The sequence below is a fragment of the Aquarana catesbeiana genome, linkage group LG09, assembly GCF_042186555.1.
Source record: "Aquarana catesbeiana isolate 2022-GZ linkage group LG09, ASM4218655v1, whole genome shotgun sequence".
NCBI lineage: Eukaryota > Metazoa > Chordata > Amphibia > Anura > Ranidae > Aquarana > Aquarana catesbeiana.
In genome coordinates this window covers 31403702-31418813 of record NC_133332.1, presented here as the reverse complement: position 1 = coordinate 31418813, position 15112 = coordinate 31403702, and the positions used below count along the sequence as shown (strand labels likewise).

The following is a 15112-nucleotide window of genomic DNA, read 5'->3' as shown; positions in this document are numbered from 1 at the left end:
GTTTGCAACCTCACTTCCGTTGCATTTCCTGATGGGTAGCGGTATTCTGATAGAACACCGGAGGATCACCAGGTGAAAACAGAGGGGAACGCTTAAAAAAAAGAAAACAAATACAGCCATCACACCCATAGCATATACAGTGTATATATACTGTATATACACACACATACATATATATATATATATATATATATATATATATATACACACACTGAATACACACATATACATATATATATATATATATATATATATATATATATATATATATATACACACACACATATCTACCTATCTACACACACATATATATAGTGAGCAAATACAAAAATGGAATGACTGTGAGAAGAAAAGGTGAGACCGAAATATTTTTTAATATTTAATATTTAATATTCAGATATTCAGTGTTTTATTCTCCTAACTGGACGTCATTTTCCCGAAGTCCCACCCACAGCTATCTTCGACAAAATGGCTCCTACACAGAGGACAAAACCTTCAACGGCATTTCCCAAAACACAACCGCCGCCGCCGCGTCGTGACGTTTCCCCATTCCCCATTGGCTAGATTCGCCCGCTTTCCAGCCTTGTTTTTAAAAACTGTCCAGTAGGGCCGCGAGCGGCGCCAGAGCTGCGCGCTGATTGGCGGAGGCACTAGGCGGGACCTTTGTCCGCGCTAGCCGCCGCCTGGTTTGAATTTGAACAGAGAGAAGGCTGGCTGGTTAACGAATCGGAGCGGAAGGGTAAGTACTTGTATACAGTAGCCGTACCGGGTCCGGGGTGGTCAGGCGGACGTTCGCTGCTGCTGCACGGGTTACATACCTTCTATAGTACAAAGGAGGGGTTATGTAGCGCCGTCAGCAGCCGTGGTGCAGTACAGAGTGCTGTAGACTGATGTACATAGAGTGTGGGACGTCCACAGGGGTGTATGTAAACAAGCACAGCAATAAGAATACACATGTAGGATGGAGACCCTTGCCTGCAGAGCTTACAATCTACTGGCTCAGCTCTTAACCCTTTCACTGCCAGATCCCTGCTTTGCCCATGTGTATGAATGCCCAGCTTTGTCCAGTATTAAGGTCACCCCCCTGAAATCAGGATTGTAGCTTTAGTTATGTCACATGACCTGCCTGTCTGCCCCGTGCACCCGCAGCTCAGCGTACAGTTTTCAGCAATGCCGCCATGGATTTATAAAACTCCCCTGCGCATGCACAGGTGTGACATATGGTTGCCACCTCATCCCTTTAAACCTGAACACATATTAATTACACAGGTTCTGTGTCTGATTAAGGTGGTAATTAAACGCACTTAGTGCCTTTTCTGCATTTAATTAGCCTCAGAACCTGTGTAATTCAAAGGTGTTCGGGTTTAAAGGGATGAGGTGGCAACTCTAGGGTGACGTCATCTTGGCCGAGACAATAAAAAACGATCGGAGATTGGTACCCAGAAGCTGACCAGCCAATGGTGACCGGCGAGAGTGCAGCGCTGGAGGAAGGGTGATTATACGCTTTAACCCTTTAATAGGATGTGTATGCCTTGGGGGCATGGTCAATCATGTGACAGCTGTGATTCGCTGTCAGTGGTCACATGACCAGGAGCCAGTCTCGCTGGCTATCGATTGTTATTGCTGACCGAGAGCTCTGTCTGACGGCTCTTCCAATTTTGGCCGCCCAGCGACGCATTAAAGCAGAGCTCCACCCAATAGGGAAAGCCCTGCTTGTCTGCCTCCTCCCCCCCCCCCCCCCACTGTCATATTTGACACCTTTTTGGGGGGGCGGGTACCTGGTTTAGACAGATTACCACTTCCGGCTCAGTTTGTCGCAGCAAGGTGAGCAGGAAGTTTGCACCCTTCCCCTGTAGCCCACCTATTCATAAAGTGCATGCGCAGTAGGGATCCAGCTGTGAAGCTGCAAGGCTTCGCTTCCAGTTCCCTTAGCCAAGATGGTGTCACCAGCACCCGAGATTCAAGAATCTGCTCAGGTGAGGACACCGCTGGACTCCAGGACAGGTAAGTGCCCTAATAGTGAAAGTCAGCAACTACAGTATTTGTATCTGCTGACCTATTTTTTTTGGGGGGGGGGGGCTGGAGCTCTTCTTTAAGGCTGGGTTCACACATGTCCGGCGGTGATTTGCAGTCCGGTGCGGTTTTGTTTCAAAAATGGACCGCGACCGCCCCGGAACATGTCTGAGTTGGCTCTATTTAAAGCCGTTCTGGTTCACGTGTTATGTGAATTGGATGTGGGTCAAAACGCATCCAATTCGCATAGATGTGAACCGAGCTTAAAGGATAAATCATCTGTGTTACATGTTACGGTGCAGAGCCTACGCCCCCATGACAGCGGGTGGGGGATCTTCTCCTCTTACCCGCTGTCACAATTTTGCTGATTGTTGGTGAAATGCTTTAGATAGAGGCTACAGTGTAAAACAATTAATAAATGCACTTCTTACTTTTTTTTTTTTAACCTGCTAAGAGATGTGCCTTTTATTGTGTGTATATGTGTGTGTGTGTGTGTGTGTATATATATATATATATATATATATATATATATATATATATATATATATATATATATATATATATATATATATATATTACAATAAAACCCTGCGCTATGGAGAGTATTACCCTGTAGCTGCCTGCAGTATGATTATCCTATGAAGGGTTAATGGCAAACCTACACCAACATATATGTGCGACACTACCGCTACATATATAATAAAGTGCTAATATACTCAAATGAACATTGTAAATAATAAAGTGCTCTGTGTGTGACACGGAGCACTTAGTGATTGTAAAGGGTTGTTTTTTGTTTTTTTTTTTGTTATACTTACCTGCTCTGCCGATCCTTCTGGGGTTCCCTGTCAGGGCTTCTGGCTCCTCCCCTTCATCAGGTACCCCCACAGAGAGCCGCTTTCCTTGGGGGCACCTGTGCGAGTATGCTCACGAGTCCCGCTGCTGCGTCCATTGACGCAGACAGCGGGTCTCAGCCCCGCCCCCTTGTTACTGGATTTGATTGACAGCAGCGGGAGACAATTCCGTTCTTTCAGAGCCCTGTGCCGTGACCGGCGACTCCCGCGCGCATGCACCGGAGTGATGGCATCGCAGCTCCAGCCAGTCGCAGAGCTGCAGTCCGCTGAACCTGGAAGCAAGACTGGTGAAGATGGGAGCGCCTGTGGCTCTGACATCTCGATGCTGGAATGCTTCGTTCTAAGGCAAGTTTAACGTAATGTGCTAGTATGCAATGCATACTAGTACATTATGACTTTACCTTGCAGGGTAAGAAGGAAAAAAAAAAAAAAAAAACGTCCAGCGGTTTACAACCAGCATGTCTTTTGGAGTGTGGGAGAAAACCTACCTCCAGTGACACAGGAGGCGGGGGCAGGGCTAAGTCCCACTGTCTGTGTCAATGGACGCAGCAGTGGGACCCATGAGCGCGCTCGCACAGGTGCCCCCATGGAAAGCGGCTCTCCGTGGGGGTACCTGATGAAGGGGAGGAGCCCCGACAGGGCACCCCAGAAGGAGGATCGGCGCTGCTCTGTGCAAAACTCTTGCACTGAGCAGGTAAGTATAACATGTTTGTTATTAAAAAAAAAAAAAACAACCCTCTACAAGCACTTTAAGTGCTCCGTGTCACACACAGAGCACTTTATTATGTACGGAGTTCATTTGAGTATATTAGTACTTTATTATATATGTAGCAGTAGTGTCTCAGGGAGAACATGTAAACTCCATGACGATAGTGTCTTAGCTGGTATTCAAACCGAGGACCCCAGTGCTGCAAGGCAGAAGTGCTAACCACTAAGCCACTGTATCTTATCTATGGGCTGAAAGAGAATTCAAGCAATCGCTTCACTTGCTAGTCTTGTTAGAAGTGATTGCTGCCCATGGGAAATTGGAGTTTCCATGCATGAGTACACATTGTTGGTAAAGAAAGGCTAAGTGACCAATGTACCTCTTATTGTGATGAATAATATAATCCCTATCTTCTGGATCTAATGATTTATTTGTTTTCATTAAGGATTCTACATATATGGAGACTTCATTAGAAAAGAAGCAACAGCAGTCCTTCAAGATGTCCCGTCTGCCTGTCCTACCCAACAGGAAGAGGCAGCTGAGCGATGAGAACCAGGAGCAGATGTCGAGGGTAAAGCCAGTCCTAGGGGTTTGTTTCATGTTTCTGTTTTCTTCCTAGTTTGCTCGGCATTGGTTGGGGAATTGCATTAATACTTCTTATTCGCAGTAAGTGCTGGGGGTTGTCACAGGTAGCAATTTCTCACCAATGGCATCCCATTCCGGTGAATTCTTTGCAGCGCTTCTTGCTCCTTTGGGTGATCCTTCTCTCCGGCTTCAGGCTTGTGGACAGCAGCACCTGTTCCTGCAACCTATGATCTGAATACAGAAGGCCTCTCTACCATTTGGACCACTTTTATAATCCCCTTCACACTTCATAGATGACTTTGTGGTACCTCTTTTGCACCCGCACCAACTGATTAGCGGACCCGGATACTCCTTCTGCTCAGGGCTGTTAAACTCTGGAGGATTCATTCCCCTTCTCAACTGTTCTCCAATGTAAGTCAAGATGGACAACACCATGGCCGTGGCATTACCTACATCACCAAGGAGGCACCAAGAGCCAGGCAGCAGCAAGAAACGTATCCTACAGCGTTGAGTGGGCTGAGCATTGTGGGCCATCTGTTTTGACCATTGACATACCAGGGGTGGATAAAACTTCGTAGATCTAGGGGAATGGCTCCTTTAACCAAGAGGTATTTTTCAGGATCTGCAGCTGATGGGGCTGTTAGAACGCTGTGTGGGAACAAAGCCTTATATTTGGGGACTCGCACTGATGGCAGATTGGAAGCTGTGTTTGTGCATCCGCTGCGTTCCAACTGAACTCAATGGGAATGCCTACCAGTGTTAATTTTGTCAAAATTTTCATCAGCTGCATTTTTGCACGAAAACTAAAAGTACACCACATTTTCGTCCAATGATACCTAGGACGAAAATCAATTCCGTTGAAAATGTGAAGCAAGGGACGTTTACCCTCGTGAGCCAACTTCCTGCTTCCGCTCCCAACAAGCAACTGTGCAGCCAGCATTACAGGCCTCCGAGTCCTCAGACGACTGTGCATCACTGGCCTCCCGACTAGAGTCCCACTCCCGAGGCACGAAGACAACATCCAGAGCAGAAAGCACCTACTGTGAGTGTGACTGTGTACATTACAATTACAGGCCTGAGGCCTCCCCTCAGGCCACCGTCTGTCCAGAGCAGTGAGCACTGTGCGTGCATTACAGGCTTCTTCTGACAACTGGCATCCAAAGCACTGTGTATTATAGGCCATCCCACAGGCCTCCTCAGACCACCGTCCAGAGCACTGCAGCATTACAGGCCTCCTCAGACCACCATCCAGAGCACTGTGCAGCATTGCAGGCCTCCTCAGAGCACTGTGCAGCATTACAGGCCTCCTCAGAGCACTGTGCAGCATTACAGGCCTCCTCAGACCACCGTCCAGAGCACTCTGCAGCATTAGTGAATGGCAAAAGCTCATATCATTGCATGACCTACTGCTGCTGCCTTTTGCGGTACATACTAAAATCCTCCAAAGTGACTCCATGTCCCTGGCTATCCCTGCCCTGTTTGATTTACTCAGCCACCTTGAGGACTTTCATCAGAGCACTAGCTACCAAGACCTTGCCACAATTGCACAGAGCATGAAAGAGACTGTAAACCAGTTTTGCGCTTCATTCTTAGATCCAACTGATGTGTTCTCGTCAGCTGCTTGTTTTGTCAACCCTACTGTCTGTGAAACCTTTGTTGATGTGGCAGATGAGAATATTCAGGAGCTGCTTAAAATAGAGCGAAATAGAGCAATGGTCATGTTGGCATGAAGTGCTTTCCTTAAAATGAATCGTAACAAATAAAAATGTTTTTATTCTCCAGGTATTTCTAACATAAGAAGCATACCTAATAATACTTGTGGGTTGTGCTTATTGCGATAGGAATAATCAATATTTTCAACAGGTTTAATTCATAGGAAAAATGCGCAGGCTACCACAACAAATGCCATTATTATTCTCCTCTCTCTCTATCTCTTTCTCTGTTTGGGGTCTTATCTCTCCATAAAGAGTACCTGTCACTGCCTATTACTTATATATATATATATATATATATATATATATATATATATATATATATATATATATATATATATATATATATATATATATATATATATATATATATACACATATACACTTTTTTTTTTTTAGGACAGTGTAAAACTAAAATTTAAATCTACAGTACATCTGCACCTGATATCGGCCTGAAAGGCAGCCGTAAAATCGGTATCGGCACTGAAAATACTATATCGGTCAACCCACTACAGTAAACTGATTCTTATTGTAGAAATAGGCATTACCCTCCAGTGACAGTGCCTGTGCTGTGTGCTTGTAGCTGCTGAAATGTCTTGCTGTGTTCTAAAAACCCCAAAAACTCTTTGCGTAATGATGCCAGTTCCGCCATGCAGTGCACATTTACATGAACTTTTAACAGTTCAAGAAACTGAACAGAAGTTCAGAACTTTAACAGAATTGTTAAAATACATGTAAATGTGCACTGCATGGTGGCATCAGTTTTTGGGTGTTTTTTTTTTTGTTTTAACGTTACAAGAATATTGCTTTTATTGACAGAAGTGTAACGAAACTTGGCTTTGCTTAAATAAAGGCATTAAATGCCTAAATATGTGTCTGTAGTGCATGTTCAAACCTTAAAGAGGAGTTCCACCCAGGGGGGCCGTCAAAAAAAAAAAAATTTAAAAGTCAGCAGCTACAAATACTGCACCTGCTGACTTTTAATTGGACACTTACCTGTCCCTGGGTCCAGCGATGCGGGGGAACGAAACCCCGCTCGTCCCCCCCCCCCCCCCCTCAGCTCGTCGGCGCCGGCATTTCAACTGTGGGCGTCGGGCTGTGGCTTCACAGCCTGGCACCCACTGCGCATGCGCGAGCGGCGCCGCGCGCCGTGATTGGCCGCTCAATCACCTGGGACCTGTATTGGGTCCCAGATGATTGACGGGAGGGAGCAGAGCGGAGCCCTTCCTGTGCCTGGGGGGAAGTGATGTCACCAGCCCAGGCAAAGGGAACAGGCAGACTACGAGGGACCACCTAGCAACAGGCATTTAGAGGTAAGTGAAAAAAAAAAAAATATCCAAATTTGTTTTGTGTTTTTTTTTTTTTAGAATTTTTACAGGTATTTTTGTTTTTTGGGTGGAACCCCACTTTAATAACATGTTCGATATTTTTTACTCCAGGAGTATATAATGAGTTTGGAAATTGTAGAGCAATGCTCAAATAATTAGAGTTGTCCCGATGCCGATACTAGTATCGGTATCTGCACCGATACCGAGCATTTGCCCAAGTCCTTTTTCTCGGGCAAATGCTCCCGATGCTTCCGCCGATACCTGGAAGTCAGCAGTGATCGGCGCGTGGGGGTGTTACAAGCTTCTCCCCCGCGGCTTTAGTGACATACAGCGGTAATCGGTGCTTGTAACTCCCCCACACGCGATCACCGCTGACTGTTACCCTCCGTTCCTCTGTCCCCCTATGCTGTTCCCCTCCGTTGCTCTGTCCTCCGCTGTCCCCCTCCGTTGCTCTGTCCTCCTCCGCTGTCCCCCCTCCGTTGCTCTGTCGTCCTCCGCTGTCCCCCTCCGTTGCTCTGTCGTCCTCCGCTGTCCCCCTCCGTTGCTCTGTCGTCCTCCCGCTGTCCCCCTCCGTTGCTCTGTCGTCCTCCGCTGTCCCCCTCCGTTGCTCTGTCGTCCTCCGCTGTCCCCCTCCGTTGCTCTGTCGTCCTCCGCTGTCCCCCTCCGTTGCTCTGTCGTCCTCCGCTGTCCCCCTCCGTTGCTCTGTCGTCCTCCGCTGTCCCCCTCCGTTGCTCTGTCGTCCTCCGCTGTCCCCCTCCGTTGCTCTGTCGTCCTCCGCTGTCCCCCTCCGTTGCTCTGTCGTCCTCCGCTGTCCCCCTCCGTTGCTCTGTCGTCCTCCGCTGTCCCCCTCCGTTGCTCTGTCGTCCTCCGCTGTCCCCCTCCGTTGCTCTGTCGTCCTCCGCTGTCCCCCTCCGTTGCTCTGTCGTCCTCCGCTGTCCCCCTCCGTTGCTCTGTCCTCCTCCGCTGTCCCCCTCCGTTGCTCTGTCGTCCTCCGCTGTCCCCCTCCGTTGCTCTGTCCTCCTCCGCTGTCCCCCTCCGTTGCTCTGTCCTCCTCCGCTGTCCCCCTCCGTTGCTCTGTCCTCCTCCGCTGTCCCCCTCCGTTGCTCTGTCCTCCTCCGCTGTCCCCCTCCGTTGCTCTGTCCTCCTCCGCTGTCCCCCTCCGTTGCTCTGTCCTCCTCCGCTGTCCCCCTCCGTTGCTCTGTCCTCCTCCGCTGTCCCCCTCCGTTGCTCTGTCCTCCTCCGCTGTCCCCCTCCGTTGCTCTGTCCTCCTCCGCTGTCCCCCTCCGTTGCTCTGTCCTCCTCCGCTGTCCCCCTCCGTTGCTCTGTCCTCCTCCGCTGTCCCCCTCCGTTGCTCTGTCCTCCTCCGCTGTCCCCCTCCGTTGCTCTGTCCTCCTCCGCTGTCCCCCTCCGTTGCTCTGTCCTCCTCCGCTGTCCCCCTCCGTTGCTCTGTCCTCCTCCGCTGTCCCCCTCCGTTGCTCTGTCCTCCTCCGCTGTCCCCCTCCGTTGCTCTGTCCTCCTCCGCTGTCCCCCTCCGTTGCTCTGTCCTCCTCCGCTGTCCCCCTCCGTTGCTCTGTCCTCCTCCGCTGTCCCCCTCCGTTGCTCTGTCCTCCTCCGCTGTCCCCCTCCGTTGCTCTGTCCTCCTCCGCTGTCCCCCTCCGTTGCTCTGTCCTCCTCCGCTGTCCCCCTCCGTTGCTCTGTCCTCCTCCGCTGTCCCCCTCCGTTGCTCTGTCCTCCTCCGCTGTCCCCCTCCGCTGCTCTGTCCTCCTCCGCTGTCCCCCTCCGCTGCTCTGTCCTCCTCCGCTGTCCCCCTCCGCTGCGCTGTCCTCCTCCGCTGTCCCCCTCCGCTGCGCTGTCCTCCCTCCGCTGTCCCCCTCCGCTGCGCTGTCCTCCTCCGCTGTCCCCCTCCGCTGCGCTGTCCTCCTCCGCTGTCCCCCTCCGCTGCGCTGTCCTCCTCCGCTGTCCCCCTCCGCTGCGCTGTCCTCCTCCGCTGTCCCCCTCCGCTGCGCTGTCCTCCTCCGCTGTCCCCCTCCGCTGCGCTGTCCTCCTCCGCTGTCCCCCTCCGCTGCGCTGTCCTCCTCCGCTGTCCCCCTCCGCTGCGCTGTCCCCTTCCGCTGCTCTGTCCTCCTCCGCTGCTCTGTCCTCCTCCGCTGCTCTGTCCTCCTCCGCTGCTCTGTCCTCCTCCGCTGCTCTGTCCTCCTCCGCTGCTCTGTCCTCCTCCGCTGCTCTGTCCTCCTCCGCTGCTCTGTCCTCCTCCGCTGCTCTGTCCTCCTCCGCTGCTCTGTCCTCCTCCGCTGCGCTGTCCTCCTCCGCTGTCCCCTTCCGTTGCTCTGTCCTCCTCCGCTGTGTGTATGGACAGAGTCAGCTGACTCTGTCTATTCACATAACTTAAACATTGTATTCTCCTGTGATTACGATGTCTCAGTTTATGAATGGAGAGGAGCCGCTGTCTTCTCTCCATTCATTCTCAGTGCAGCTGAGGCTGCAGAGAAAGGGACTGGGGAATCTCTATCCTCTGTCTCTTTCTCTGTCTCAAGGGGGAGATATCAGAGGTCTGTTAAGACCCCTAATATCTCACAAAGCCCCCCAACAGGGCTGATAAAAAAAACAAAAAAAAAACACACACATATTGCTGTCACGTGACATTAAAAAAAAAAGTATCGGTATCGGCGAGTACTTGAAAAAAGTATCGGTACTTGTACTCGGTCCTAAAAAAAGTGGTATCTGGACAACCCTACAAATAATGCATTACAATGTAACTAAACCCATTAGATTTTAGTTGACTAAAATGAGTTTTAGTCCACTAAAATATACTGGAGCTTTAGTCGACTAAAACAGTTGCAGAAGACTAAAATGAGACTAAAACTAAAATGCCATTTTGCTTAAAAGACTGAGACTAAAACTGAATCGAAATTTGCTGCCAAAATTAACACTGCTGCCTACACGGGCATGCACGTAATACCTGTGCCTCTCCATGCAGGTATACACGGCCTCACATGTCCGTACTCTATAGTACACCTCGTGTGAATGAGGCCCTAAAGTAGCAATTTGTAGGTTGGCCTCGGGGGGGGGGGGGGGGGGGGGGGGGACATTCAATTTGCAATCACTCGACTGCTAAAGTGGGCCTAAACTTGTGAAGATTTGCTATGTTTGAAGGAATATATATAGAAATGTGAAGCAATACCCTGTGCAATTTTATGGTATCTGAATTTGCAAGCATAGGAATTTCCTGTTATCCGCTCACTCAGCTCTAGTTTTATGTTTACTGAGAAAGCAGAAAAGTAAACCTACTCTTTGTCCCCTCAGAAACGTCTGAGACCTTCATCCCCAGAAGCCGAGCCGCCGAAAGTTCGGGTGGCAGCGAGCATTGCCACCACCAGGCCCCGCGTGGCTCCTGCAGTTGCTTTACCGAAACCTCAAGTAATTGGTAGGCGACATCTGCTTAAAGCGGATCTTCACTGCATCTGAGCACTACACATCAGAAACACAATTTTTAACGCTATTCGTTTTTTTTTTTTTTTAATAATTGAACCAAGTAATTTTTTATTATCAGTTTTTGACAATACAAAGAAGCATATCACAAAGAAAAGTTTCTGAAACCAGAACAAGAAAAAATAAACATATAAAACAATACAAAATCATACATGGCTTTTCACAGACCAATTTGACTCGTTAATTGACTCGTTAATGGCAAATACCCATATATACCATACATGTGTACGTACGAATGGACTCGCTGGTCTTATAGAATCCGGTCAACAAGGACTCTGCGTTCCCAACACATACAGGGCATGGAGTTTTGTACCTTAACCACTTCCATGCTCCGTGATTTCCAGCACTCCTCTCCTACATGTAAAAATGTGTGTGTGTGTGTGTGTATGTATGTATGTATGTGTGTATATATATATATATATATATATATATATATATATATATATATATATATATATATATATACACATTACACACACACTTATGTTTTTTTTTTTTTTCTTTTATTAATAAAATGGTGGTCATCGCAACTTTTTATGTCGCAGTGGATTTACGCAGTAATTTTTCAAATGCGTTTTTTTTTTTTGGGGGGGGGGTGTTTTCATGAATAAAAACAAAACAGTAAAGTTAGCCCAATTTTTTTATTTATTTATTTATTTTTTTTTGTATGATGTTACGCCAAGTAAATGGATACCTAACATGTCACATTTTAAAATTTGTGCACACTCCTGGTATGGCGCCAAACTTCGGTACTTAAAAATCTCCATAGGCGACGCTTTAAAATTGTTTGCAGGTCACAGGTTTAGAGTTAGCGAGGAGGTGTAGCGCTAGAATTATTGCTCTCGCTCTAACATTCGCGGTGATAACTCGCTACGTATTCGTTTGCTTCTGCGTGCAAGCTCGTGGTGATCGGGGCGCTCAAAATTATTTATTTTTTTTCATTATTTTTAATCTTTCCCTTTTTAACAATTTTTTTTTTTTTTTAGCACTTTTTTATTCCTATTACAAGGAATGTAAACATCCCTTATAATAGGAATAGTGCGTGACAGGTCCTTTTTTTATGTAGAGATGTGGGGTCTATAAGACCCCACATCTCTCCTTCAGGCTGGAAAGCATCAGATCAAAAAAAAAAAATTAACGATCTGATGCTTTCTTGCCCAGACCCAGGCTTTGTCTACCGCTGGCGGCCCGGGCGTGACGTCATAATGTCGCGCCCCGGCCTCCGAGAGTATGCCTCTCTTCTGGCGGATTCCTTCTCCAGGTCCCTGAAGCGCGGGAGGCGGGGGACGTCCCCTCCTGTCACCACTAAGAATGATCACGCGGCTGAACAGCCATTATGATTGTTCTTATGGTGTTCAGAATCGCTGGCTGAAAAAAACGATATCTGGTTGATGCCTGTAGCTGCAGGCATCATTCAGATATCACCACTGAAAGCCGAGGACGTCATATGACGTTCGGCGGTATGGAAGTGGTTAAACCCCCGATATCGCCCTTCTGACCTTACCTTCTATCCACCTTTTAGTCCTTTTTTCCCTTTCCGTCATTTCAGGACAGCCACAATAGAGAGATAGTCTCCTCCCCTTCCTCTGGAAACACTGCGCCAGCCCATAAAATCTCTCCTCCCCTGCCAGACCTCAGTTATTAGTGTTTCCTCCGGTGGGGAGACACTGTGCAGAGGAACCAGGCCGGGTGCAGTCAGGGAGACTGTGGCCTCTTTCTAAGAAAATCATCCCTAGGGAAGCAGGGGCTTCCAGGATGAAGAGTGGCGGTACATACCGCAGCTGAAGCCACCCCTTCCTTGCTGAGCGCGGCATCAGGTCGTGGGGGACCCCTATCGCGTCCACAGGGCCGCAGCATGGAGACAGTCCGCTCTCCCCTGTATCCATACAGGCCGCAAATTTGGAACCAGCGGGCCGGACGACGGGTGACGTCATTTCCGGCGGGGGGGGCGGACGCTTTCCCTTTGAACCGCGACTTCCGGTTCCGGGTCGCGGGGCTGATAGGGGGCCGGGCTCAGGCTGGAGTGAGTCGCTTCACATGTACACAGTGTGAGACTCTACACAGGCAACCACCTGCAGTCATGTCTGAGGCAGATGCTGCAGCTCATTCGGACGCTGTCTCCAGCCTTCCAAAGGTAAGAGTTCCCTGGGGAGGGGTCCTCTCTATCTAAGGTTTGCTCTCCCTCTTGTATGGTTCCTTACTTAGAGGGAGGGCAGTCCCCCTGGGTGGTCAGGGGGTGGGGGGGTGAGCGCAGTTCCCTTAAGATGGATCTGGTACACCCCCAGGGTTGTTTCCACTTAAACTTGCTGGAAGTAATATGGTTTTTTTGTATGTATTTTCAGAAATCTACAGAAAAAACAAAGTCCACTCATGTCTCTAAAAGGAAGTGTGCCTCTTGTAGAGACAGTTTAGGGGAAGCATGGACTAAAGTTTTGTGTAAGGAGTGCATAGACTCCCTGGTTAAGGAAAGGGAATCTGAACAGCAGTCTGGGTTGGCAGCTTCTGTGAAAGAGCTGTCATCCACCTTTTCATCTTTTAAAACCTTTTTTGAGACGTTCAAGCTTCCCTCTAAACCCATTCAGCAGGACACAACCCCGCCTCATGCTCAGGGCTCTGCACCTGCCAGATCTACCAATTTAGTTATGGCAGAGGAGATGGCAGGCCCTTCCGGGGTGGAGCAGAGGCAACCGGACAGTGGCACGTCTGATTCCCATGAGGAATCAGAAGGGGAGGACCAGGATGGGGAGTCCAGGAAAATCTCCAGGTATAAATTGTCCCTGGATGAGGTGGAAGATCTCTTGGGGGCAATATATACAACCCTCGGGATACACGAGGATAAAAAACCCCTATCTCTCCATGACCTTATGTATAAGGGCTTGGGAGATCAAAAAAGAAAAGTTTTTCCAGTACACGAAGTGCTGGTGGAAACGATTAAGAAGGAGTGGCAGGATCCTGAGAGGAAGCCCTTCTTTTCTAGCTCCCTTAAGAGAAGGTTTCCATTTTCAGAGGATCCAGCGTCCATTTGGAATAAAAATCCCAAGTTGGATGCCGCCTTCTCTCAGGTCTCTAGACACACAGACCTGGCATTCGAGGATATGGGGGCTTTGTCGGATGTCATGGACAAAAGGATAGACTCACTTCTAAAAAAGACGTGGGACTCAACTGTGGGTAACTTAAAGCCAGAAATGGCTGTTACGGTCGTAGCCCGCAATTTAGAGCACTGGCTTTTCCAGATTCAGGAGCACATTGAAGCTGGCACAGCCAAGGAGACTATCCTAGCCTCGTTCCCCACGATTCTGCGAGGAATCGCATACATTGCAGACGCCTCAGCAGAGTCAGTCCGTATGTCGGCCAGATCAGCGGCGCTGGCGAATTCGGCCAGAAGAGCGCTCTGGCTGAAAACTTGGCCGGGGGACACCGCCTCCAAGGTCAAATTGTGCGGGATACCCCTGACAGGTGATCTACTCTTTGGCCCTGGTTTAGAGACGGTCTTAGACCGTACGGCGGACAAAAAGAAGTCCTTTCCGCCTAAGAGGAAAGCCCCAGCTCAGACGAGAAAGGGGTTTCGTCCGAAAAAAGGCAAGGAATCTCCCAAGCAAGGGAAGAAAACTTGGGGCCAAAGAGGCAAGGGCAGAGGAGGGGCGATTTTTCGCCCTCCTGAGAAGGCCCGTAAAGATCAATGACTCTCTAGGGACGGTGGGAGGAAGACTGGGGGCCTTCCTTCCACAGTGGGAGACCCTCTCACCCAATCGATTCATCCTGGGGGTCATAAGAAGGGGGTATCTCTTGGAATTCTCAAGACCACCCCCACAAAGGTTCCTTGTTACGAAGCTTCCCAGCTGCACAGCAAGGGCCGAAGCTTTGGTGGACGCCCTGAAGGAACTGGAGATTCAGAACGTAGTTCACAGAGTACCAAGGGGGCAGGAAGGAGAGGGGTTCTATTCCCACGTATTTGTGGTGAAAAAGCCCTCGGGAAAATTCAGACTGATTCTGAATTTAAAACCCTTAAACAGGTCAATCTGCTACAAAAGGTTCCGCATGGAGTCAATCTTTACGGTCAGGGCCCTGCTACCACACAACTGTTATATGGTGTCTCTGGATCTCAGAGACGCATATTTACACGTCCCTATCGCAGAAACCTCCCAGAGGTTCCTCCGTTTAGCAGTAGACCTGCAGGGCACAATACTGCATCTGCAGTTTCAAGCACTGCCCTTCGGGCTATCCTCCTCGCCCCGCATATTCACAAAGGTACTGGCAGAGGCGTTGGCCTTCCTGCGACTCCAGGGGGTATCAGTTATAGCCTATCTGGACGACCTGCTTCTTTTTGCAGTATCCCCAGAACAGTTGATCAGAGACCTCGATCTAACCAAGAGGGTTCTAACAGGTTTGGGGTGGCTGCTGAACTTAGAAAAGTCCAGTCTCATTCCC

The 15112-nt window shown here is 49.1% G+C and overlaps 1 protein-coding gene across 1 annotated transcript in view; it reads left to right on the top strand.

Annotated features, from left to right (window-relative positions):
- Positions 1-631: 631 nt before the first annotated feature.
- The window catches only part of KIFC1 (kinesin family member C1), a gene marked incomplete in the record, with an annotated part of 44004 nt that continues 29523 nt past the window's right edge, over positions 632-15112 (top strand). Inside the window, 3 exon segments of the mRNA XM_073598226.1 lie at positions 632-739; positions 4016-4141; positions 10499-10619. Of these exon segments, the coding sequence (XP_073454327.1) occupies positions 4028-4141; positions 10499-10619 (235 nt within the window).